We start from the raw sequence: 26992 nt of genomic DNA on the forward strand, positions 1-26992 counted from the left end.
TCCTAAATAATAACTGTGGTTTGACAGACATGCTTCTACCATTTCTTGGTTAGTTTCAGCTTTGATCTCAGCTATTCTGGCCCCCAGGAGCAATGGAAAGATAGGAAAGGTTAACATTTTATACCGTTGACAGTGCTCTTTGTGATAATTTGCCAATAAATGAGCAATGATTTAAAAGGAAAACATTAAACTATATGATAAAAAATAAATACTGCATTGTGGGTTTAAAGCATAGTGCTACACTGCCTGTCATCCTTTAGAAAATGTGTTTTCTCATTAGATAAGTTGTACGAGAGCTGTTGAATCATGGCCTGAACCTCTAATTGATCACCTGAGGCAAGCAATGAGTCAGCAATGGGAGCACAGGTGAAGGCAATTCAGCTGAGTGACTGGAAGGGATAGAGCCTGGGTGCACTTGTCCTACACCCCACTTAAGGGCTGACTGCCACTGAGGAAGGATCTCTTTCTGGAGATCGTTCCTCTGGGAGTCTTTTTCTGTGAGCTTGAGATGCAGGTAAGCTTTTCTATTCTTTTCTGTTTATTTTTCTGTAATGTAATAATCTTTCCAGCTATACGCTCTCTAAAGACCAGCTTAACTTTACTGTTTGCTTGTCAACTATGTATCTGTATATTTGTTGACTATATGTAAGTCCATGTCATTTTAAGTCTAAAAGTGATGAGAAACAGAGAGATTCAGCACACAGGAGCACTAAACATTGAAAGCATTTGTATCTGAGAGCCTGGCATCATACTGCAAATTCCCTAACTTTCTTTTCAAATCCAGAACAAACAGATGCTATCTCAAGAGCCAGACTGACTGTTGTGGGCTGGGTCTTTCTTCATGCTGTACTGCTGCTGTAGGCCAGTGACATAACATCTACCAGTACTGTAAGAGTGAAGTAGGCTCCCTGAGAGGACTCTAATTTTGTAGGTCACCACCACTTTCAGAGCCAGTGTTTTTGTTCTGTACAGGATATATCTTACAACATAAAGTGCTTTAACAGTTTTAATTAAAGAAGCTGTTGTGAAAACGGTTTCTTGTTGAAGTGAGGAGGAGTCCCTGTTACTTGAAAGAGACCCAGGATATTCCAAAGCAGTTTTGAGAAATTTTCAGGGTTTACATATACTTGGGTTTTCTTAGCGGTCTCATCATGATAGAAGTAAAATACACTCATCAGGGAAAAATGAACTGGTTTATAGAAATCTTCTAGCCACGCTATTTTTAAACGTGTTTTTCATTAGCAAGGTTTTACCACAGCTTTCTTGACTAGTAGTTGCTATTCTTTTGGGTAAAATTAACTGTTGTAATCAGAGACTGTTAACCATTACTGAGATTAAATAGCCTGTCATTCAGATTTATGTAATTGTTAGAGGGAATTAGGAAGAATTGCCTTCTAGCACTTGTGAGTCAAATATTTATTGTAGCTCAGCTATTATGGTGGGCTTGAACTTCGAAATAAGTTTGGAAGAAAGAAAAACAAAAACAAGATAACATAATGTGTCTTCTGCAGCTCTGGTGAGGTCAGCTTCTTTGCTGTTTTCATTAAGCAATGCAATGAGGCTACACATGTTGTTTTGCAGGAATTACCCCTTACAGAAGCAGTGCTAGGAAACAACTAAACAGACAAAAATCCCTCAGCCAGAAAGCCTCCTTAATTATCATACTCAGTGCTACTCAGAGGGCTACCATGTAATAAAACTTACTCTAATTTAGCGGGAAACCGCAAGACCCACATTATTTGTACAAAAGATGACTAGAGTTAAAATGCTACATCAGCTGCATGAATATTAACAGTGCTAGGAGCCATGAGTTCTCAGACTTTGCAGACATGTTCAGCACTATGCTTATCAGGCCTCCCTGGAGCATACCTAAATGATGCAAAGCTGAAAACAGTTGATAGAACTAAGAGTTCATACCAGTTTCAGGAACTGTTGGCACTGCACCTGTGCCTGATTTAGCAGCAGATTTTTATTATTATTATTATTTGTGGAGGGGGATGAAACTTCAAGGGAAAAAAAGGCAGCATGCTTGAGCTCAACCTGCAGCCAGGCGCACCTCTGCATTGCTCCCTTTGGAGAGCTTGACTTGCAGCATGGACAACCCCTTGATTTGGTGTTTGTGATGCTGCATGCAAAAACCTAGGGCTCCTGCTAGACAGAGTACAGCCTTCTGAGGATTTGTTTTTTCTCCTGCCAATAAAAAAAGCTGTCATTTGCTCTGATCTTCCTAGAGAACTGTTCTCTAGGAAGGGTAAAAAAACAGTCAGTAGGTATAGCAGAAATGCTAAGCCATGGCCTGAACCAGTGATGGAGCACCTGGTGGGAAAGCAGGGCTGACTCAGGGGAGCTTAAGTGTATACAATGACCAGAAGAGGTGGAACTGGGATCCGCCCTTTCCCAGACCTCATTTAAGTGTTGACAATGAAGGTAAGGGTGTGTTGTTGGAGTTTGTTGTGTACCTGAGGCCTTCTAAGGGTCAGTGGATTTCTTTTATCCTTTGTTTCTGTGTCTATGATTGTTGCACTGAGGTTGCTGCTATGCTTTCCATTGCATTACAGTGTTATACTGGGGTTTGACTTTTCAATTGGGAATGGAAAAGTGGTTGAAAAAGATCTTTGACATCTCAGGTTCTGGGGTCTATTTAGATCAGTCAGGTTTTTCCTAGTGTTTCCTGTTGGCTGGGCAGTGGTTTCAGAAATGCAGGCTTGGCTTTGCCCCATGCCATCGCTGAAGATGGATCACCAGGGTGGCAGCATACTGGCTTTGGGAGCTGTGGTGTCACCTGCTACCCCCTGTATGACACTTCTCTTAATAAAAGCTGGAACAGAAACCCTTCTCAGGAGGTTAGTTTTTAAGCCCAGCCAGCTGACCACAGCTGTTCTCCTGCAGCACTTCTCTGTATGTAATTGTGGCAATGCTGGGAATGAGTGGCCGAGGAAGCAGGAATGTACCGTGTCCAGCCTAGTGTTGCATCTAGTGTGCAGACAGGTTGTGTTGCATACTTTCTCAATTGTTTCAGTCAGACATTTCTGTTAAACTGTTGTTAAAGCAGGGATAGGGGCTCCTAAACAGTTGGTAGCAGTCATATTTACCTTGATATGGCTAGGACTTCATCCATTTAAATGGCAATCAAATATTTCTTGTGGTGTCATAGGGAGCTTAGTAGTTTTGCTACTGCTGTAAAGCTGGACGTGACTTGATCTAATGCTAAGATGAGAGACCATGTATTTCTGGACTTTAACTCAAAGTTGGTTCATTGTCTCCTGCTGATCACCTGGTTTTTAAGCACTGCTGACTGCTATGTGCACTTGGTATTCAGGCTGAGCCTCTTGAGCGTGGGAGAGGTTTTGTGCCATCACATTCAAATCTGTTCTGTGTAATTTGGATCTGAGTTTTATTTTCACCTCTACTTCTATTTCAGAGCACATATTCCATATGTAGAACGAGATGCTTTTTTGTTATGCTTTTGGGAAAGTCGCTGAGTATTTTCTGAAACCTGCTGAGTTACATACTTGTTTCAGAAATATTCCATGTTTGTGTATGCTTCTGAAATCTGTCCTTGAAAGTTTATCTACATCAACAGAACTTGAAGCATTCCACTTCTTCATCTTATTTCTCTTTTTAGTATAATTAATCAGGCAATACAAGCGAATAACACACTGAGGATTACAAATTATTTCAGCAGTGTGGCTGCTGAGCTCAACTTTGGCATGCATAGGAAGGACTATGAATATTTTTGTGTTTAAGTTGATATAATAAGAATAGTTTCTCCTTAAAATCTGATTGCTTAAATACTGTTTGAAATGTACAGATTAAGTGGGAATTTGTGGCTAAGTACCTGAAGTTGGTAGTCAGATTAGCTCTGATGCTTCATTATAACTGCGGGAACCAAGAAGGAGTTGTTATTGTTATGTAGCTGTAAAACCTAATGTAAGACGTCTTGCTCTTCGTGTGATAGGTAGTTGTTGTGGGCAGCATTGAGATACTGAACTTCAAAAACTATGTTCAGTGACATATTTTTCTACTTGTTTTTTTCCTAATTTATCTCTTTTTTTTTTTTTTTACTTGAGATAGATTACCTTGTCTATCAATTTTATACAGAAAGCAGTATTAAAAGTATATCTAACAATTCTATTATCAAAAGTGTAGCAGAGTTAGTGCTAGGAGTTTTCACCAGTGAAGCCCTAAATTCTATTCCAGAATAGCTCCCAAAAATTTGAATTTCATTACTTAAACTTTGTTACTAATGGCTGTAATTACTAGCGTATTACTAGCCTCTGTGTAAGGAGAAACTGGAACTGAAATACCAAAGATTTCTGCATTTCAGGTCAAACTGAGGGAGAAATTCTTGCCAAACATAGCAACATTGAATACTTGGAGCCTCACACTTCTGCTTTCTCATCAGCCACAAACATAGTCTTTAGTCTGGCTATAAAGGTGCTGAAACTTTATCTATTCACCTTCCAATTGCCCTCCTCCAGGGCCAAATCGCAGTCACTTGCATGGGCAGTCCTTGTATGTATCAGCCTCAGCAGCATTTCATAGAATCACTAAGGTTGGAAAAGACCTAAAAGATCACCCAGTCCAACCGTTCACCCATTCCCAATAGCTCCTACTAAACCATGTCCCTCAACGCAACATCCAGTCTTTCCTTGAACACCCCCAGGCTCGGTGATTCCACCACCTCCCTGGGCAGTCCATTCCAGTGCCTGACCACCCTTTCTGAAAAGTAATACTTCCTCATGTCCAGCCTGAATCTCCCCTGGCGTAGCTTGAAACCATTCCCCCTGGTCCTATCACTAATGACACGAGAGAAGAGGCCGACCCCCAGCTCACTACAACCTCCCTTCAGGAAGTTATAGAGAGCAATGAGGTCTCCCCTGAGCCTCCTCTTCTCCAGGCTGAACATTCCCAGCTCCTTCAGCCTCTCCTCATATGGCCTGTGTTCCAGACCCCTCACCAGCTTTGTTGCCCTTCTTTGAACACGTTCCAGGGCCTCAATATCTTTCTTGCAGTGAGGGGCCCAAAACTGGACACAGTACTCGAGGTGCGGCCTCACGAGTGCTGAATATAGGGGAACAATCACCTCTCTGCTCCTGCTTGCAACACTGTTTCTGATGCAAGCCAGGATGCCATTGGCCTTCTTGGCCACCTGGGCACACTGTCGGCTCATGTTCAGCCGAGCATCAATCAATACCCCCAGGTCCATTTCCTCTACGCAGTCCTCCAGCCACACCGCCCCAAGCCTGTAGCGTCGCCTGGGGTTGTTGTGGCCGAAGTGCAGGACCCGGCATTTGGCCTTGTTGAAACTCATCCCATTGGCTCCAGCCCAGCTCTCCAGCCTGTCCAGATCTCTCTGTAGGGCCTCGCTACCCCCAGGTAGATCCACACTTCCAGCCAATTTGGTGTCATCTGTGAATTTACTGAGGGTGCACTCGATGCCCTCATCGAGGTCATCATTTCAATACAGCTTTAGGAGTGGATTAATGTGTTGAGTTTTTACGTATGGTAAATGTTGCTGCAGTGTAGTTGTTTTGTGCTGTAGTCTTCAAGCAGTAGTGCCACAGCTTTTTGCTTCTGGTTCCCTATATTCTGTACCTTGAGATACCTATGTGAAGGAAAACAAGGCTGGTTACTTAAGGGCTCCTGTCTGGGGGAAAAAAGGCTGTGGTGCTGGTGCCTGAGTCTCTAGGGGAAGACAGTGTCTTAGCTTAACTAGGCTCTGTAAAATTATTTTCAGTCTGCTGATGTTTGTATTAGACCTGCAGCTTTTCTGCACTGACCTTGTGTGGTTTTAAGGGAAACAGCAGATGCCTTGGAGACAGCTCTTAGGACAGCCTGTTGGAGTAGAAGCAGTGATTTCATTTAACTATTGAAGAAAGATTTATGAAAAAATTTCTTTGTTTTGCAGTTGGTGTTTTTCTTGGGCTTTTTTGTTGTTATTGGTTTTTTTTGCCTTCTTGATGTTGGGTTTTTGTTTTTTTTGTTTTTTTTTTTCAAAAACCTGCTTTTGTGTTAGTCTAATGAAGAGCCTAACAGGGATTTGACTGCATCCCTGTGCTGATTACTTCTGTGGGTCTGTTCTCAGCAGAATCTTGTTCAGCACAGGGGCTTCAGGACTATCTTTAAAGGTCCCCAATGCTTGTAGGAGTCAGGCTGTTTGTAGTGAGACTGAGAAACCAGAAAGAAAAGGCTAGAACACTGAGCAAAGGTATTTTACCTGGTAGCTCACTAATGCTTCATTGTGATGATCAGCTTCATAGTGTGACCTATGGTCACAGTGCAGTATTGTTTTAATTTGTCTGTTACTGCTGCTAGTTGCCTGAAGGTTTTTGAAAATAGGTGTGCTAAGATGTTTCACTGTGAGTAGCATAGCAACGGGAGGCAAAAAAAGAGTATCTTTAGGCATATATTCAGAATCAATTGCACTCTTATTTGTGCTGCTTGAAATGGTTCTGTGCAGGCAAAAGGGTATCTATAGCAAAACATTACTGTGAATTGCAGGTAAGGTTCTCTGATCCTGGAAGTTACTTACTGAGTCACAGTGAGATTTGTAATTCTGATTTGAATGAAGTAATGCTGATTTACATTAATCAGAGAGCCTCTCTATGCTTTTTTTTCATCATTATCTGCTTGACAACTTGCCCGTGGTCTTGTGTGGCTTGACTGTTTACTGTTCTTAGGCTTGAGTCTTGCATATTAGTGGGTGTCATGGTAACTGAGGAATAACTGCTGGCAGTGGGTTATCAGGAAAACCTGGAACTGCAGGAGGCTAGCAAAATACTGGGAGGAAAAAAAAAAAGCTCTGAGTGGACCTTTATGACTTTTCGTGGAGTAGCATCACAGCAGTAAACTAAGCAGGCAGCTGGAGCAGGCATCTACTAGCAAGAGGATGGTTCAGTTGGGTGCTCTGGCAGGCAAAAGGATATGGATGCCAACTGGGACTGTTGTCCTCTCCTGCATATGGAGGAGGCTTGACATGCCTGCCTTCATAGAGGAAATGCTTTGTTTCACATTTTTGGGTAGATATGTTGTCCCCAACATAGGCATCTACAGCACTGTGCTTTTCTACCTGTACTAGGTGGAGGTGAGGCTGAGGAAAAACAGCAGGTACCCTGTTGGTACCCTTGTCTATAAGATGTGAAGACTGGGTGTCGAGGACTGAGATAATTTTGTGGTAATGGGATAGATGAAGTTTAGTGTAGATGAGAGAATAAAAACAATTCTTTTAGTTATTTTGATCTTTTGCTTTATAGTCAAGTTTAAAGCACAAGTGCTTTATGAAATAAAAGCGTTGTAAGCAGACTTGCTAATTTATCTGAAAGGTTGTATGTTTATTGCTGGAAGAATCACTGGGCTGAGTGGTGCTTGAAGTGAGATCATGCAGGGCACATCTGCAAAATCAAGGACAAATGAGTTATGTTAAGGAGGGCAAAGAAATATCAGTAAAATGAATAAGGCAGAGTTATGTGGTAGGAAAGAACAAAGCCATACATTTAGGGTCAAGGGTAAGACAAGGATAATGAGGTGGTGAACTACAGGGAATAATATGCCTGAATTTCCTAAAACAACTTAGTTCTAGCTTACTTTACCAGCTGATAGTTAATGACAGGGGAGGGATGAATTGCTGAGGTGACAGGAAAGTTTATTTAGAGAGAAAGAACAATATCATAAATTTCTCTTGTCATTTAGTAGGTCATCAGTGGCAAGGCAGTGGCTGAGATCTTTGTAGGCTGTGAATGATGGCCCTGAACCATTTTGTGATTTAAAAGGGTCTATACTTTTATGGGAGTAACAGAAAGATTCCTGTAGGGATGAATGGTAGTTGGACAGAGTCCAAAACCATCGCATGGCTTTTTGTAGTAGCTGCTTAAACAGAGGATGAGTAGATATTTCCATTCCAACTCTTTTGCTCTTGTCTATGATCTGTTGTCAGGTAATTGTAAATCGAAGATAAGAAACTTCCTCTTTAATGCACTGGAGGCTTTGGCATAAAGTGTTGCAAACAGGTTCCTAAATCTAGTGCATGGGACTGTTAAGCCTAATTATTAGTTGTTGATCAAATTTTATTTATTGAGGGAGCAGTTGAGGGATTGTGGTTTGTAACATGTATAGTCGTAAATAATAACTGAAGTCTCGTGACTATCCCTGTGTTCACAGAATAGATGCTATCTGTATGAAGTAAATGTAACAGAGCTGGCTTGATCTCATGTTTTGTTGAATCTGTCCTTCCCCTGGTCTTAGCTCCTCCTGTGTTCCTGTGCTGTCCAAGCATAGTGCCTTGATCTGAGCCTCCTGCCGGTGTTTGCTTTCAACTTGTCACTGTACCTCAGCTGAGGTAACAAGTGTTTGTGCTTTTTAGAATGTGGTCTTGGGCAAGTTAACTAATGCTACTGTGTTACTGTGGAACCTTCCTCCAGAGCTTGTTAGTATGTTAAAAACTGCAATAGAATCATCTTTGAGTTGCTGAAGTGCTAGCAGTATGTTTAACTTCAGATCAAAGCAGGGAAGTCTTTCATTATCTGTGTGTCCTGTAAAATTTCTTCTGTGAACCCAAGTAATGCACAGCTACAGAAATTGCTTTCTCTATGGGGTTGTAGGCTCCTTATTCCATAACCTTCCTAGTTGGTTCTACTCTGTTACTCCTTTTCTCAACATATGGGGACAGCTGCTGTTCTGCAACCAGGGATGCTCTGTGCATACATCCATGTGTCGCTGCCATTCCAGCGCAGGGTGAGGGCCTTTAGTGAGGTTAGAAGACTAAAGCTTCTGCAAACCCTCCTTTCCATCCTTGCCACTTGTGGGTAAAGCATTAAACCATGGGATTGCTCTGTAGCACTTGTCAGTGCTGAGCTATCTCAGAGGGCAGTGATCAGATGGCTGAGGTAAATGCTGCTCTCCAAAAATGTTGGGCTCCCCTTTGCTGCAGGGGAGCTGCAGTGTGCAGCCACCCAGGGCTATGTGCCTTGCTTCCATCGTACGAGTCATGCTGACATGCAACGTGCTTTGTGGTAAAAAGTCTGAAGCAGATTTAAGAAGTATCACTTCTGCAACTGCAGGTGGGGATTCCCTCCTGGGGGTGGCAGTCAGAGCATCACTTGGAACCAGGCCTGGGTGTGTTTAATGTGGTACAGAGATGTGCTGTAGGGGAAGGTACTGCCAGGAGAGTCCCTGCCAGCCAGCTGGAACTGAAAATGCTCATTTATTGGTGGCAGGAAGGTTTCACAGCAAGCCTCCTAGCCACCTGCTGGTGGAAGCAAGTGCTCTTGTTTATTTTAGTGTTGTGCTTAAATGTATACACATGCATAGGATGTGTGATTGGGGGTTTTGGATATTACCCTTCTGAGAAGCAGTCACTTATAAGAGTTTAGTAGATCATTGTTCTGCAGTGCTAACTGCCATTTTCCAAAAGAAAAATGCAAACAGGACAAAGACGTGTTAATTATTTCAGTTCAGAAAGTAAATAAGCTTATTTGGAGGTTGAACTTGATGCTCTCTGGAGCTCATCTTCTGACCCCTACAATTCTGTGGTTCTGTGATTACTTTTGATAACTACGCTCTGACTATACAGTGAATGATGAAAGTTAGGAATAATGGTAGACTAAGAGGTGTGATGTGGATAAATTACTGCTGGCAACTCATACACTGCCCACGTGCCTTTGCCACTGAATTTAAGACGGTGAGGATTTGTTTGCTATTTGGAATTTCTGTCAAAGAGAGTGCTTCAGTAAATAGCTCAGCTCTTTTGAGTGCAGGAAACCAGTGAAGGCAAGCTACTAAATTTAAATTAAAGTAAGTGGGAGGTGTGAAGGTAGGTTGACTTAGAATTGAGTAAATAATTAACGGAGCTGCTGCTTCTACTGTGGAGAAACTTGCTCGTTTTGATGACTTGTTCTCCAAATCCCAGTGACATCAGTGGAAAATATTCCGTTTGCTCCATATTTCAGGTTGTGGAAGGGAATGGAAGCTAGATTAGAAAAAGTGAATCCCAAGTATACATATACGTGAAACTTGTCCAATTGATTTCACAGCAGAGTGTAAGGCAAATATTCAACATCTCCAGTCCATTAAAGAAATGTATACAACCCTTTCTGTTTGTGAAGAAAATAAAAGCAGAGACAATGCTGCCTTCGTAGTGGTGGGGGAGCAGCCTGGAAAAAGCACCTTGGTATCCTCATCTTCACTGTGGGTATCGCTTCCCAAATCTAAATATGTAGGCTCCAGCTCTAGTCTTAGTTTTAGTTTTCAGTGTTTATATATTTTTAACAATAGTGTCTGGGTGGGTATTTTTGTAGCAGATTTTTTCCCTTCATTTTAAGGAATGTAGGTTTTAAACATTAGTCTCTCCTGTGAATTGAAGGGAGAATAAATAAAACTTCAGTTGACTTGTGGGAAAGTTCACTCAATTAACATATTTTACTCCTTTTCAGGACTTGATGCCTCTGTTCTATACAGAGAAGTACTTCTGCTTCAAAAAACCTTTCTAAAATAGGTGATTTCCATTTTCATTTAGCTTTGTGTTTTTGCTGAAGCTGAAAACCACAGAAACTTCTGCGTTTAGAAGTAACTGCTCCTGAGAAAACGATCCTTCTCATGAAACAGCACCTAGACAAATGATGTTCTGATCCTGCTCTTCATCTCTTTTCACTGAAGTTATCTGAGCAAGAGCCACAGCTGGATTTTTGTTGTTCCCTTGTATTTGAATGCTATATCACACCTAATCTCTTAAAAAAAAAAAAAAAAAAAAAAAAAAAAAGGAAGACGAGTGGAGGGAGAGGAGGGGGAATCTCACTTGTGTGAAAATCCTCTTAGTGTATATCAAATAGCTTCCTGAAACTTCTGGGTGTCCCAGTGTGCAATTCCAGTTTCTATGGTATCTGACCCAGTCTGAAACATCTAAAATATCCAAAAGACGACGTGTAGGAGAAGGTTAAGTGTCCTGTAACCATGTGCTACTTATGTGATCCCCAACCTCTAGCTGTGTGGCTGTGATGATGCAAACAAGTGCAGCTCCATGTGAAGTTTGATTTGCCCTCAAAGCAATGCTTGCCTATTACCTTTCTTCTTGCCAGTGCCTTATTTCAGGTATGCACTTAGTTCTTGTTAGCAGAAAAAGACATTTCCCATGAGCAGACTATATGAGCAGCACAGATGTACAAAATACCCTACTGGTGACTGCTTATGTGGTCACATGAGCTGACTGACCTGTGTTGTACGTCAGCCTGTGGGAGAGCAGCTGGTGCTGCTTTTTGCTCACATCAAACAGAGCTGCTGCTGTTCTTTTTTACTCATATGGAAGCACCACCAGAGCCCTTCCTTAAATTTAAGCAGAGATGCTCAGGATGCATTTCCCCTGATGTTGGTAGTGATATGGGTGCAAGGAAACTGGCAGCTATCCCATCTCTCCTTCCCAAATTAGCTCCTCAACCCCTTCTGGCTCCATTGTATGAGGCAAGTGTGGTGCTACTGATGGGGGTACAGTGGGGCAAGGACCTGGGGATGGAGCAGCAGCTTTGTGGTAATCCCCAAGGTGTGAAATGCACCCCAGGCTCTGCAGCCAACTCTCTTTCCCCTTCTTTCTAAACAAGGGGAATCGCTGCCCTAAAATACACGTTATAAGAGTCTGTGCCTGTACTGAAGATGCTTTTTGCTACTGGGGGGTTTTAAATGAAGGACATCATTTGTCTGATCATTGTTATGGTACTCTACTACTGAAATATACCCTTGGGAAGTCTTGGTTGCAGCTTTAGTGTTTCTGAAGGCAGGCTATAAGAAAGAAGAGGACAGACACCTTGGGGGGGGGGGGTCTGTTGTGGTAGGACAAGGGGAAATGGTTTCTAACTAGAAGAGGAGGGTTTTTTGTTTTTTTGTTTTTTTTTTTTTTTTTTACAGTAAGGTTGGTGAGACACTGGGGCAGGTTATATCCAGAGATGTGGTGCATGCCCTAGCCCTGAAGGCATTCACGGTCAGGTTGGGCAGGGCTCTGAGCAGCCTGATGTAGCTGTTCCTGGTGATCGTAGTGGAGTTGGACTATATGGCCTTTAAAGGTTCCTTCCAACTCAAATGATTCTATGATGAAAGGCACTAAACGAACTGAAGTGCAATGGCCAAATCAGTAATCAGGAGATGGGAATACTGGATGAGAATGAGGAAAGGAACCAAGGCAGTGAACCACGCTGTTTCAGCCATGACACTTGGGTCTGCAGGGATGATTGGTTGTAAATTGAATGCTGGGCAGTGGCCTTGGCAAGTGCACAAGTCCATACAGAAATGAAGGTGAAAGAAGAGAGCAGCTAGGTGAGATGGGCAGCCTAGAGGTGGGCTCTGTTATCAGGTGTGTGATAGATTCCTCTGGACAGTTTAAAGCGGGTTGTGAGATCAGAAGAAAAGGATAACAAAACACTTGCTGAAAATGTAAGATCAGGGAAAACAGCAGTGCTAAACGTAATTAGCACAGACTGAGGGAACATGTTAGATGCATCTGTAGCTGTACTGCAATGCGAGTTATTCAGCACCTGGTGTCTTGCTTTGGAGTGACAGGATTTGATGCTAGGCAGAATTTAAGTGTTATCTTCTCAATAGCAACTCAGCAACTTTTAGATGTGCGTCTTGGAGGAAAAAAAGAAAGCAATGGACTCAGATAACCTCATCCAGAATTGGCTGGGAAAGTGTCCAGACCCTTATTGTGTCTTTTGAAATGGTTAGAAAGTTCCAGAGGAGAAGAAATTTTGGCATGCCTGTTTTTAGGAAGGATAAGCAGTATAACCTGGATCACTGTAGAGCTGGCACCTTGAAATTAGTTCTGGGCAAAATTGATTTTTAGAGCTTGATGTAAAAATTGCCTAATTATGTATTTAATAAGGATTAATGCTTATTAACATGAGTTTAGCTGGAGGGAGCACTTCTGTGAACTTGCTTCTTTCAAGACAAACTAAATCTCTAAGAAAATTATTTCAAATGTTTTTGACCAAAAGACCACTGAGGATTAGTATTAATCTAAAACCAACAGTGAAACATAGGTGCAGCAGTCTGTTCTCAAATGCTGTCATGCTGTCACAGGCAGAGCTAGTGTGTTATTTATGGTTGTAAACATGCTAGGACTGTCTGAAGGATTGTGTCATGGCTGAGTTAGGTCATACAATATCACTTCAAGGAGTAGAGTCTGTTTTGGAAATCAAAATTTAAAAAGCAATTAACAGTGAAAAATTGGGTCTACTGTTGTTAATTGCTGTAGCAGCAGTGCCTATGAACCATACAGCCAGTAAAGAGCAATGGTTTCAAAGAAACATTAGTCATTTTTTTGTGTTTTTTTTTTTTCCTTTAAGCCCTGAAAGGGAACATTCTCACTTTTGGAAATCTTCTGGTTACTGCTTTACAAACAGCAGAAAGCCTTAGCATAGCATCTTTGTCCTATTGGAAAGAAGTTGCTAGCAAAGCTACTTCTGGAAAACATCCCCTTCCACTTTTTGATTGCCATTATCTCAATCTTCCACTTTCCCCTGTGATTATATTATTTTAATTAGGTATATCTAGGGAGTGATTTTTTGCTGTCAGGAACTTGTGGAAATATTTGAGAAAATGTTTCACACTCTTTCACAACATTTGTTTTTTTCTTTTTGTTTTAAATTACAAATCATCCAAACAGGGAATACTGATTTAGTATAACTCACAAAATTCAGTATTTGCTATAAATTATTTTGGCACAGTGAAGAAATATTTCCTCTTTGAGGAAGTTACTAGTTAACTAGTATTCAGTAGCAAATAAAACCAGGTTAATTGTTAGCTTTAAATGCATTGACACATTCTTATTCACGAAGTTGAGCTCTCCTCTGTCAGCTGTTAGTGAGCATTAACTCTCCTCCCAGGTGCCTGGTGGTTTTCCTGACTTGGTCCCTTAAACCAAGGTAGGTATGAAAACATATTACTGCAATATGTGCAGGCAAATTAAAACTGATCATATATAACATCTATTGAGTGAGAAGAACATTCAAATACAATGTAAGCAGAATATGATAGGGCAGGATCTAAAGCATGGTGAGATGGAAGCTTTAAATACAGTGGGGGGAGGGAAGCTTTGCATAAACAAGTATCCAGTCAGATGTGTGTTGTGTATTTAAATCACATCAGTGGAAGGTGCGCTGTCTAAAATCGATGGGTGTGATACCATATTTATCTTCCAAACCCAAGGCATCTCAGCAGTCTGACTTTCCAATGTCACTGAAGGAAGGAGAGCAGGTATGTTAAGAAGCTAATGTCTTTCAGGTGTTCCAAGTTCAATATTCAAAAATCCAAAGCCGAAACCTTATTGCACCTGAAAACCTTGGACCTTTGTTAGGAACAATCTACCGAATGTTTGGTTTAGTAATGAACTGTTCAGTTTTCCAGTTTACTTTGATGAAAAGTGTTTCCAAGCTGAGTGTGTCTATAGCAGGCTGATGTGATGAGCTGCACAGCGTGGGGTGGAGGGCTGGGTGGTGAGACTTAGCAAGGTGCTCACCTGCAGTTAACTGTCAGGCAACCTCAATTTTTTTCACGTGTACAGTGTCCTTAATTTGAAGACCAAAACTTGCTGGGCTTCAAGCTGCTTCCTGGTGGATCCTTTGGCTGCTGTTTGTCAGTCCTGCTCTTGTACTGCACTAGCAGAATTCCTGCGCAAATCCATGCACCATTACCAAAAAGCAAATTGGGAGATGAATGTAGCTTGGGTGTAGTATCATCAGCCTGAATCAAACCCACTTCAAGTGTAATCCAGAATTGTGGGTATTGTTCATGTATGTATATAAAAACAAACCAGAGATAAAACAGCCTGCTCAACTTGGAGTGTATGTGTTTTTACTGGCTGCACTATGCAGAACTGGAGAGCTGCATGGAAGCAAGGACAGCTTCTTCAAAACTTCAGCAGGGAAAGGAAGCTTTTCATGACCAGTGCTGAATCTTGCTGTTTTTGTCATTAAGTGAGCTTCTTAGTCTTACTGCTGCACTGTTCCTTTATTTTTCCAACTGATTATATTTCTCTTCTGAAGATCATAAGTAGAAGTACACAACAGAAGCATTTGCTTCTCCAGTCTTTTGTGGTGAGCTGTTTAAATTCAGTTTGTCCACAATCTGGGCTCTGTTAGCTTGTGTGCTGCTCCCTTTGAGGAGTTCTCTGCTGGTGCAGCTTCATGATTCACCGTCACTGGGCATACATGAAAGAGAAGAAACACTAGCATCATGCTGCTTGATCACTTCTCTCTTGCATATGAGCAAGAGCTCATCCAGCTTCTGCTGGCTAGAGGCTATCTTGCCACCAGGCATGGACTGAGAAATCAACTATGTTTTCCTAGACTGGGAGATAACATTTTACATCTTGATTATTCATTTTTAATGTTTAAACTGTTAAATTTTCACTTTCTGTTTTCTGTCTACTTAGTTTGCTCCTTGGTACTTGATCTAGAATGTTTTAGATGCACCGGAATAAGAAAATGCAGCTTCTGCTTAAAGGGCCCCAATCTTAATATTCTGCTTTATTTTTTAATGTTTTATTAAACTTCATGTAGGGAGATCTGTTATGTCCCAGCCTGAACTGATAATGGAGTACCTGGTGAAGGGGGTGGCTGGCTCAGGATACATAGGTGCAAGCAATTGACCTGTGCTTCCTGTGTGTCCCTGGGTGCACCCCTCCCTGGGCTTGTTTAAGGGCTGCTATCTGAAGGGAGAACTTCTCCTGGATGAGGGCTGCTTCCTGAGGAGAGTTCTACAGCCAGAGACCCTCATCAACTGTTGGGTGAGTTAAGTTTTTCCTTCATGTGATTATTGATATTCCTAATGTTACTTTGCCTGTAGTGCAAAGAACTTAGCAGAAGCAGGCTTTACTGTTTCCAAGGACCGACATTGTACTACAGCCTGGGAAGAGAGAATTTTCTCATGTCCAGATTTGATTCCTCCCAAACCTCATTTCATAAGTTAACCCTTTTCTTTTTGGTTTTAAAAAAAGTGCCCTGTGGATGTAATAAAGTGTATGTGAGAGAGGCTTTGCTTAGTCTAACTCAGCAGGATTGTGCCTATCTACCAAAGGAGGTAAGGTGCACAAGCTTTTACCTGCCTCCTGTGTGTATGGAAGCCCTGGACATGATTTTAGCACTAGCCTTCCAAGGCAAGAAGTGTTTATGCAAAACGTATTAAGACACATACTTGTAACTCAGTATACAAAATGTATCAAAATACATGCTTTTAACTCAGTAAACAAAATGTATCAAGATACAAACTTGTAACTCGGTGAGCTTACCTGTGGAGCAGCTGAGCACCACCTTGAAGGGAGTTAGGGCTACAATCCTTTGCCCCTGGTGCGCAACTTCACAGCTTTGATGCTCATAAGTAAGTTTTTGCAATATAATAGCTTTATTTTGTTTTACTTGGTGGCCTTTCACCTTCCTTGCTCAAGAGATGCAAAAATAGGTATTTATCTGCACATACTTGTTTGGGCATTATTTGGTCAGGGAGGAGTAACTTTTTTTTTTTTTTTTGCCTAATAATAACAAAATTGTTGGAAGACACCTCTAGAGATCATCTAGTCCAACTCCCTGCTGAAGTGAGTTACCTGGAGTAGGTTACACATGTTCAGTCAGGGAAATGAATGGGAACTAGAAAATGGTACTGCTTGAACTATGTTTTTACTTTGAAATGAAGCATGTTCCAAAACTTCATGCAAGATGAGCTTAGGAAATGTAGTCAATTAAGATTAAACCCTTAATTGCTGTGTTCTTTAAAATTTTACGTTTAAAAAGTCACCTGCTCTGTGAAGTAGTTTTAGAACAACATGCATTCTGAAAACATCAAAATGTCATTAATGCAATGTTTTGTCTTGGATGCTTTCAAAACTTTCAAAATGTTGTCTTATATAAATCATAGCTCAAAACACTTGAGCCTTAACAGAAACTCCCAAGCACCTTGCATGAAGAAGGAAACCAATGCCCAGGCTACTGTGCTACATCAGTCACTGAGAAGTTTCCTGTACTGAATCTCAGTGATTTTAAAACAAACAAACAAAAAAAAACCTAACACTGTTAGGGAAGAATTTTGGGAAGCTGATCTTAGTACTGATGTTAGCACCTCAGGCACCTGTTTCAATGGCCTGATCAGTGAGGTAAGCTGTGTCTGTGTCATCTTCTTGTCTGTCCCACACAGGTTTGCTGCTGCAGGGTTAGTTAGGGGTTTACAGATGCTCACTGATTTAAAACTCAAGGAGCATCAAAACGTTTGAGCTGGAGCCTAAGTTCTCATGCATAAAACACTCTAAAATTTAAATGTGCCTCCTAGTTGGTCTATTTATTATACAGTTTAGAAATGAGGTTATTTTGGAACAACTGGCATTGACTGTGTTTCTTCAAGAAATATAATGAATTCTTAGTACCTTGGATTGGCCACTGATTCTTTTTCTTCTTCTCTTACAGTTGGCAAACACTCACAATCAGCTGAAAAAGGATAGAAACCAAGATGATTATTACTATTTGCTGTTAGTCAATGTTTATTTCAGAATTGCGTCAACTTCTCTGTGCAGTGACTCTGGTGTATAAATCTGCTCTTCTGCGCCCTTTTATATGTTAAGTCTCCATGTTCCAAGCAGTATAAATGTTATGTTTTAAATCCCTTTTCCCTTTGATAGCCATTATGGTAATTTGTTTGTTAGGAATACTTCAGTTTTCTGTATACATATGCACAAAGTCTCTCCTTAGTAGGACTGTTTCCCATGAGGTAAGGCTTGGGGGACAATTTGTTAATCCTCCACTGCTGACGGCTGCACCCATATGTTGTAGTTCCATTTGGGGTTTAGGGAATGTTATTTAAAAACAAACACAAAATGGTTGATCCCTTCTGTCCAGAGAACTGAAAGTTATTTTACAGCACTGCTTCCCCACGTGCTGTGCTCACTGCCTTTATTCTACTAGAGTCTCTTAGAATGTGTTTTCTACTGGAGGTTACAGACTAAGAAGATCAAAACCCCATCATGTGGCTGGAGTGCTGTACTAACACAAAGACATGCTCCAAAGGGTTCTGTGTCTTGAAAAGCAAAACAGCGTGAGGAGATCAGGTAAGTGGACTGTTGGCGTATAAGGCAAGAGACTAAGAATGAGGAAATATCCAGGTTCTAGCACTTTCTAGCTAGTGGATATCTGTTAATGCAGATGCTTGAAAGTGTTAGCTGTGAGGGAGTAGAAAGTGCTTCTAATGAGAGGTACAGAAAGTACCAATTGCTGGCAGATCTGCTGGAGAGGGTGCAGAAGATGGGGAGCAGCAGCAAAGAGCAGCTTGCTCTTCATGCGGTGGTGGTGGTACAAGAAACCCCACCAGGAGTGGAGGGATGCAGTCATAAGATGTTTGCAGCAATTTTAAGTAAGCAGTGGTCTGAGCTACAAATAAATACTTGTATCTTCTACAGCAGCACAGTGTGGAGCACAGATCTGTAGGAGCAGAAGACTGAAAGGATGAAGTGGTTCAAATAAACTACTATCTATCATTAAAATGTGAGTTTAAAAATATAAATTGTTTGCACTTGTATTTACAAATGCCTACTGCAAATTCAAAACAATTATGATATTCCCTCATATGTTAAAAGTCTCCCACACAAACTAAAATACTCCTGAACAATCCTACCCTGACATTTGTGCTGCTATTTCTGTTGAAGATTCAAGAACACAACTAAAAATTCGTTAGGGAAATCAGTGACACAAATTCAGTGCCTTCCATTGCTTTTCTGTGCGTGGGATTTGTGTCAGCTAAAAAGAGAGGAATGATGGAATAGAGAGGTTACCATGTACCATTTTTGCTCATGCTGTTCATCCACTTATCGAGCTCTTCCATTTCTATCTCCATAACAGAGGGTGTGTCCTCTTCAAAAATAGGGCTTGAGAGGAAGGGGAAAAAAGGCATTACACAAAAGCTTAAATCAACAAATTGATAAGGACTGTCTCATATTCCAGGCATATGTAGGCACTCTGGAAGTCCATCCTAGGTGAATGACCCGGGAAGAGGTCAACCTGAACAGTGTATGAAGGTGATGGCAGCTAGCAGACATCAACAGCTGGGCTGTGCATGGCAGGGCTCGCTGGGATACCAGTGCAAAGAATGGTCTGGGGACAAGATGGTGTGGCATGGGGTGCCTGGGAGCAGGGGGTTGGCATAGGTACCCCAAACCTCTCCATCCTGCAAATGGCAAACTGGCAGACATGCGTTCATCTGTGTAATGCATAGTGTCTTATCATCGCTGCTGCTCCAGTGATTGAGTTTTGTTGTAGCTTGAATAGCAGTGACAGTGACTTAAAAGGGAGAGATCATAGCTATCCTAATTCAGCATTTATTTAAATGTCTGTGTTTAGTCATCTTTTTACTGATTGTTCCTGGAGTCACATGGTTCAAGTATTATTTTAAGCAAGTTATTTTTTCTCCATTAATCCAGTTTTGTATCTTCTAGCACTGATTAGCAAGATGGAGCTCGATAAAAGTTATCACTTAAGTCAGAGCTGTGCAGTTATTAACTGTGTTTTGTTGTGTTTTTTTTTTTTTTCCACCTCAGCCAAAGAGTGGGAAAATAAGCGTGGAAACAGGGACAAATGACACAGAGCTTATACTAAATGGTGGAAAAGTGATATGCACACACTTTACCTTTTCACGTTTTCACTCCCCAGCTCATCTGGAAAAGAAGAACAGTTTGTGTTGAGTTACCTTGTTTGTGTATATTCACTGTATTATAGGATAGTCTTCAACAGGATTGTTTCTGATGAGATGTGTTTACAATGGTGTAACTTTCCCTTTTAGAAGAAAAATGGAACAACCCACCCTCCTTGCCTGCAGTTTTCACAGCAACCCATTTTTAATCCTGGGTGTACTGATGAAGCTCATAATGCGCCCTGCCTGGCTGAGAGTGGGTGGATATCAGCGTGGTGATGGACATGAGTGCACAAAAGCCCAGTTCACTAGCAAGGCATGCTTATATGCTATTTTAAACCAACTAATATTTAATTAAATATGGCCTGTGCATGCCAACACCAGTGCTAGTATTACTCCCTTGCTGCAGAATCCCCGAAGACCATGGATCTATCCACCCCTTCCTCAGCGGTGCTCAAAATCCCACCTCCAAGCAATGGGAACTGTGTGGGAGATCTTAAGATGATCTTTGGTCATGTTGAAGACTAGAAAAGGGCAACAAGGTACCTGTCTGGGAGCTGAGAGTTTGCTAGGGGTGAGTGTGTGCTGAAATTGCCATGGCAAATGTCACCTTCATGAATTCATCAATTGCCTTCGTGGCACATGTACCACCGCTTCAGAAGGTCATTTATTAATACAGTGCCAATGTGAATGGCTTTTTATTGTTCTGTGCTCCAGAACTGCTGATTTCTCTGTTGAAGGTGGCTTCCTGAAATTCTGTTTTCCTTGCTGTGGCCTGCAGGCAGTATAAGGCAGGAGTAGTGCTTGAACCACCTTGTTTGTGGTTGTTGAGCACAAAGATAAAGTTGCACAGCTGTGGCCCCATTCCACTGTGCGTATTGTGTGGAGCTGCAGCTTGGCGCTGTGCATCCATGGTCACCTGGCATGAGCTGAGAAACAGCTACAGCTCACAACGTGGGGCTGCTGCGTGCCTCTTCTTTTCTGCACAAGAGACATGGAACTAAAAACAGAGACAAGCATTCTAAATGGGGCATCCTGAGGCTTGAAATAATTTGTTAAATGTCAAGTGTGTGGTAAAGATAGCTTCCCAATGCCCAAGAAGAGAAGTTTACCTTGCTTAGACTTTTTCCGGTTATGGACTATTATAAAAATGATGACCAGTAAGACCAGCAGGGCCAGCACCACTGCGGGCACAGCATACGTTAGGACAGATGGCTCTTCTGTCTCTAGACTCCCGTTACTGCTTGTGTCGCTCAGTTCAGGGCTGGGTGTACTTTCAATTTCCAGGCTGCCTTCGGTGGGCTCTGCAGAAACCAGCCCTGGCTGGGGGCTGCTCATAGGGGTAGGGGACAGGGGAGGTACAGAGGAAGGAGGTGGCACTGTAGCAGTGGGGAATGCTGCTGTTCCATATCCTGAGCCATCCTCGTCGTTTTCAGAGCCTGTCAAGCACAGGGAGACAAGTTAACATTTTGTGGGTTTCATCAATGTTATTAATGACTCAAAGCATGCAGCTTTGCTATTCATTCAAGACTTAAGAAAGATAATCAATGAATTTGTGCATGCACCTGAATTCTCGGCCTTTGGATGCTGAACTAGATGGCAAGTCTGCTACAAGTTTCTACCTCAATGTGGTTCTTCAGCCAGCTTGCTCAGGGACACTTTTGTTCCCGCCCCTGCTTTCAACAGGTTGACATCATGGCACAGCATTTATGCCACAAAGCAGAATGGAATGGCATGACCTCTGCAGTGACATGATTGTCTCTGCTGTTCTCAGGTGCTGGGCAGATAAGAGTTTCCACTTGAGTTAGCTAGAGCTTCAGGTTTTTAGCTCCTCATTGCTGGCATTTCAAATCTCACAGGACTGGATCCAAAAGCACTTAGCATTTAAAATGCTTTGGTAAACACATTAATCTTCATAATGGCCCTGAGAGATGAGCAGTTATCATCACCATTTTACAAATGAGAAATCAGAAGGACAGAATGCTGTCCTTCCCAGGGACACTAAGAAAGAGAGGAAAACTGAGGTAAGAGCGCTACCTCTTGCTTCACCACTCTGTAACATCCTCACCTGCCACGTCTGTCTCAAGAGGGAGCTGAGAATCCCCTGAGACTATGTGCCAGGAAGCCCAATTTCAAATGACAGTAATGCTCTGAGTGAGACAGCAGCAATCTATCTGCTTCTTTATGCCAGTTATCGTGCAGGCATCTGATTGTTTCATCCTCTCCTTAACTCTAGGAAAGAATGTCAATACTTACTAAATGACTTGTGATACTTAAGTAAGGCATTTGTCTGCTACGAAGGCCACCAACCTCTTTCACTGCAGCACAACAATGTGAATGTCAGCTCTTTGGTGGCAAAGGGCTTCATGTCAGTAGCCTCCCTGCTGCAATCTTACTCATTCAGCCGAGAGCAAAGCACAGCCTCTGCATCCCTGCGGGCAGTGACTCCTTATGCACATGCTCCTGTGATCTGCTGGCTCTCATTAATCCTCTCATTACAGAAGACAGGAAGAAGAGAGTCTCTCCATTACTCTTTTTATCAATCTGTCTTCTCTCCAGAGGTAGTTCATAGACCCAGCGTTTGCACCTCCTCCATTTATACCACATACGTTTACCTCCATCAGTACATGTGGCCAGAGAGCTGCCGGCAGGGCGGACGCACCGCTGGGTGCATTCCTGCAACCTCTATTTTCTCTCTGCTGTGGCCATCCCTCTGACACCTGTCAGCTGCCTGGGCTGGTAGATGTACAAGGACGAGCCTCTTGCTAAAAATAGTGCAGAGGGGAAAGGATGTGGGGGAAATTGTTTGTTTTTCATTTACTAGGAGAGCTAAGATGGATTTTTTTAATGTCTGAAGCATGAGGTGACTCTAAAGCAAAAGCAAGCAGTCACATCTCATTAAATGCAGCACCAGGCTTTCAGCTGCAGCATATGCTGTGTTTGATTTCCAAGAGAGACATTTCCAATGTCTCCACTACTTTTTATTTGCCTATATTTGAACTGCAAAGCAGATTTCAAGCTATCTATCTCTGCATGAAATAGAATTACCTTTTCTAGTCTCTGGATGAAGAAAATGGCTAATTACAGGAAGGAGTGACCTTGTCGCCACATATTTTTGTTCACTTTACATCATTCCAGGGACAAAACGCAGTCTCTTTTTTGGACAAGATTTCCTCTCACTAGGGCATTTTCTTCGAGCAATTTAACTGTCTTTCAGCATCAGGGCAGCTGATTGCACAAGGTTCCTGCAAGCACCGTGCTCTCGTTTCCCTTGTTCCCCTGTAGCTGTGGCGCATACCATGCTACCTTGCTGCCTGCCACTCTGGTCCCCAGCAGGGGGATGCTGTGATATCTTTGCTTCCGAGCCTGCCTTTCAGGGCATGCGAAGCGAGCTGAATGTCCCAAGCAGCTTTTGTACCAGGACCTGAGTAGCTCCGCAAACAAATAGCATTTCTGCTGTGGCTGCATTTCTTCCCCTGAGGTTTGTGTTGAGGCACTTGGAGGTGGCGATAGGAGCTGTCGATGAAGCAGGCAGGCAAACAGGTTTCTGGTTGTGGCTGGATGAGAGGCAAAATAAAACGCTTGCAGTCAGCACACTGAGTTCTGCTGGCAAGGGCCCGTTCCGCCCGCTGGGCTCTCATCAAGCTTGTGGGCTGCAATTTTTGAAGGGAGTTTTCCAACCTACACTACGGCTCCTACTTGCAGAAGAAAGAGGGCTGGGAAGGACCAGGTCTCAGTCAATGAACAGTCAAGTTTAGTAATTTGGGAATTTTTGGTTTTTTCCATACTTTCCTGTAAGTTATACAAACACAGCAGCAGGAAGACTTGGGAGAGGGAGGCAAATCCAGCAGAGACCAGGAGGCCCTGCAGAGTAAGGATCCCTTCCATTTGCAGCACCACTCCCAACCTCTGCCCTTCCTGGCAATGCACTCCCACAGCTCCATGCCATGCACGTGGCGGCTTGGCTGTGCCTGACTCACCCCTCGTCCTGTGCTGATCTGAGCGCAGCCACTCCCTGCCATGCACAGGGCCTGCCCAGACTGCATGCTACAGCAGGTCGCTACTGGCGCTGCCACAGGCCCTGCAAGGCACCGTGAGTATCTCAAGGAGGCTGCTCTGTCAGCTGCAGGCAAGAGTCCATTAGAGAGGGGTGCTTGGAAAGTGCTGTCTGGGAAGTTCCTGGAGCAGGATGCCAGTGTTCGAGCTCCTAACTAGGCAATAGAAAGCTGTGCTCCCACTGCACCTAAAAGTTCTTTTAATGGCCAGTGTTGTGTGTTCAGTCCTGTGCTTGGAGCCATACCCTGAGCTTGCAGCCTCATCCATCACCTTGAAAGCTACAGCTTTTCCAGAGCAAACTGTGCCTTTAGTTACAGTTTGATCCCATGCCCTTCCAGCTCAATGCTAGTGATATGCACCTTTGCCACATCCAGACACATGGGTGCATACTTCTCAGTGCTCCCTGCTCTCAGCAGAGCTCTGAAATTAATGATTCAACAGCTCTAGGGGCTCAGCAGCAATCATGAAGTCTCTCAAGACATTACAGCCAGGGGTCACTCACTGAAATTTAACATACATGACCCCCTGCATGAAGCCAGCACTGGGACCTGGGCATACTCACTGTGCTACCGCTCCTCAGGAATTGCAGGGTGGCCAGGACAAAGCTGTCTGTGCAACACAGTCCAAATGGCAAGGCAAGAGTTTTACAAGGCTCCAATGCGGTGTGAGAACAGAGTTTACAAGGCTGCCATCTGTCTGTGCTGCAGGGTCTAATCACGCTCTCATTGCCTGCTGTGGAAGTGCTTTCCAGATAGCGCAGGTGAGACTGCAGGGATCCCAGAGCTTCTGAGCCATGTCTGGAGCTGGAGGAGTCAGGAGGAAAACTTCCAGAAAGCTGCTGCTCTGTTGATCTGTGAGCAGAAAATGGTGACCGCACAGGATGTCCTGGGAGGGCCAGCCGCAGCACAATTCACCCAGCCCAGCTGTGGCTTGTATAAGTCCCTATAGAAACCCAGATCCCTCCAGGACTGTTCCTCCTACCTCTCTGCTTCATTGAGACCTCTGCTCTGCTCTGTTCCTCATGGGATTTTTCTTCCCATGGATGCTTTGATCATGCGGCACGTGCAAAGCCTGCAGCACATTTTCCTGACATGCCTGCAGCACGGCGGGGCTGCCTTTAACGCGGGCAAGACCAAACCATTTTGTAACAACTCTTACTTCATTCTTATAGCTAAGCACGATCGCTAACCGCGATAAGATCTGCAGCACGCCTGGAACCTGCAGCCTGATTATACAGCCTAGAATAGTACTGACTTTCAGGAAAAAAAAATGAACAACCAAAACGCAATCCACATATTTCTCCCTGCCCGCAGCTTTAACACACTCCCAATCCACAACAAGGCATCAGGCAGTGGCTGGCGTGATACCGGGAGGTACTTTGGCCCCACCAGGGGCGGGCTGTCCCCACAGAGCAGCCCTGCACCTCAAGCTGTGAGCTGCACGCCCATTGCAGGAGCCCCCAGCACTCAGCCTCCCTGCCCTCTGAGCTCCTGAGCGCTCAGCAAGGCAGACCGCCAAATATTTATCTCAGCACTGGCTGTTCTTTTGAGTTTCGGATCATCAGTGCTGCAGAAATGAGCAGCTGGCTTTTGAGTGGAAGGAGAGCTTGAGCTTGGTCTTCAGCTTTACTATTGCATACAGTGAACAGTATGGGTGTGGGATTGGCAAGGTACAAGAAATGGTTAACATTAGACCCAAAAAGGGCGATGGGATAGACTGGAGACAGCAGTTCCCACCAACCTAGCCTGACATTTCGGATTAAATCTCCATCACACAGCCTCACCTCTGAGGAGGTGCAATAAAAAGACACCGCCAGGAAGGAGCGAGGCAAGCGGAGGTGGCACACGGCTGCTGGCAGCAGCAAGCAAGCTCCCGCAGGTCCCCTCTCCCCGAGACAAGCTGCCAGCCGTCACCCCCCAAGACCCATCCAGTTCCCAGGGTCCCCATGCCAGGGGCCACTCACCGTCTTGGGCTGAGCCCTGCCGGACCAGGAGCAAGGTGCTGAGCAGAGGCACCCAGCCGGGCACCCGCATGCTGCCTCGGCCTGCGCGGCTCTCTGCAGGCTTCGGCAGAGCATTTACATTTCCTGTTTCCTGCCCCCGGTGCCTCTGAGTTGTGCTTCTTAGGGAGATGGGCTCCGTTTGATTGTTTTTAGGAAGTGATGTAATGCCGTCCGGGCCTGTCAAGCAGGCAGGGATTGCAAAAGCGAGAAGAGGCTGCTCCTCCAGCTGAGGCACCTGTGTGTGGGCTTCCCACTCTCTCTGCTTCTGCCTGCTGGGACGGCCCTCAGCACATCCACTGCCCTCAGCACAGCGGGGCCAAGTGGCATCTACACCCTGCATGGTCTAGGCACAAACACCACACGTCTGTGTTAGGCTGGGTAGCTTCAGGTTGTCTTCTGGGGTGACCGAGCCAGTGCATCACAGTAACACCTTACTGTTTCCATCGAACGCAGTACTCATTTTCCATCCCAAATGGCAGACCCCAAAGCTGAGCTGGCTCTAAGAAATGGGTGAAAAAATGCTGGCCCACCTAGCATCCAGTATTTTGGAATAATTTTGGTAAAGAGAAACATAAAAGCTTCTTGTTCAGAGCAGGTGGCTCTGAGGGCAGTAGGCGACAAGGGGACAGAGGAACCTCAGCCACACCTGGCCCCATGCAGAAGGGTGTTTTTGGATCATAGGTTTGTTTGCTCCATTGCAAAATCAGCTGTGAGATCTAAAATTCACCTGTCTGCATCCAGCAGAGTCCTCAGCCCAGGTTTTGCTCTGGAGCATCCCAATTTTGAGCCAGTTTAGATGCTTGCCAGAGCACTTTCCAGTACTGAACTGAGGAAGAAGAGATGCATGCTGCTCCCCCAGACATCAGTCTCTGTCAAAATTTAGTTTCTGGTGAATTACTGGAAGTTGGCAATGGTGAATCTTTCTATTCAAGCTGGTGGAAGAAGCTGAAGTGACTAATTGCTGCTCCGGTTCTGCAGCTAATAACTTTTCTTAACACATTGATGCTTTTGTAGGTCATCAGTTATGGTTTCTCAGCTCAAGTAGCAAAGAAATAGGTCAGCGATTCATTTAATGGCCAGCTTGTTAATAGATTTAAAACGCTTGAATGACTGAGCTAACTAACAATTGGAACTGGTCACGTATCATTGGCAGTGTACCTTTATGCACTGCTTAAGACAGAGAGGGAAAAAAAGCAAGCTACAGCACTGCAGCTGCAAGAAGATAAAGAGGAGTTCTGACAGCACCAAGTGGCTGATAACCGTTTCTGAGAGACTTTCTTCAGTACCTGC

At 43.5% G+C, this 26992-nt stretch overlaps 1 protein-coding gene and 1 long non-coding RNA gene across 2 annotated transcripts; one reads left to right on the plus strand and one right to left on the minus strand.

The window, feature by feature from the left end:
- The first annotated feature begins 458 nt into the window (after positions 1 to 458).
- LOC122179979 lies at positions 459 to 19860 on the plus strand. Its single transcript, XR_006178876.1, has 5 exons — positions 459 to 514; positions 17957 to 18070; positions 18419 to 18503; positions 18960 to 19033; positions 19795 to 19860. It is a non-coding gene; the product is annotated as an uncharacterized LOC122179979 (long non-coding RNA).
- Positions 13778 to 25775, minus strand: TMEM154 (transmembrane protein 154). The gene is made up of 6 exons (XM_042871339.1): positions 25664 to 25775; positions 20757 to 21083; positions 19642 to 19669; positions 18798 to 18883; positions 17393 to 17453; positions 13778 to 15178 (listed from the first exon to the last, which is right to left on the minus strand). Exons 1-6 carry the CDS (start codon positions 25731 to 25733, stop codon positions 15163 to 15165), a joined length of 588 nt encoding a protein of 195 aa, XP_042727273.1. The 5' UTR covers positions 25734 to 25775; the 3' UTR covers positions 13778 to 15162.
- Between the last annotated feature and the right edge of the window lie 1217 nt (positions 25776 to 26992).

This window comes from Lagopus leucura, unplaced genomic scaffold (genome assembly GCF_019238085.1).
Source record: "Lagopus leucura isolate 7727_CA_CO unplaced genomic scaffold, USGS_WTPT01 Super-Scaffold_100004, whole genome shotgun sequence".
NCBI classification, from domain to species: domain Eukaryota; kingdom Metazoa; phylum Chordata; class Aves; order Galliformes; family Phasianidae; genus Lagopus; species Lagopus leucura.

Coding starts and splice junctions, on each gene's coding strand:
- TMEM154 (XM_042871339.1), bottom strand. CDS start 25,733: ATGCGGGTGCCCGGCTGGGTGCCTCTGCTCAGCACCTTGCTCCTGGTC. Junction 21,084..25,663: donor GCAGGGCTCAGCCCAAGACG/GTGAGTGGCCCC, acceptor TGTGCTTGACAG/GCTCTGAAAACGACGAGGAT. Junction 17,454..18,797: donor GAACAGCATGAGCAAAAATG/GTACATGGTAAC, acceptor ATCCTTTTTCAG/CTGATTGTGAGTGTTTGCCA.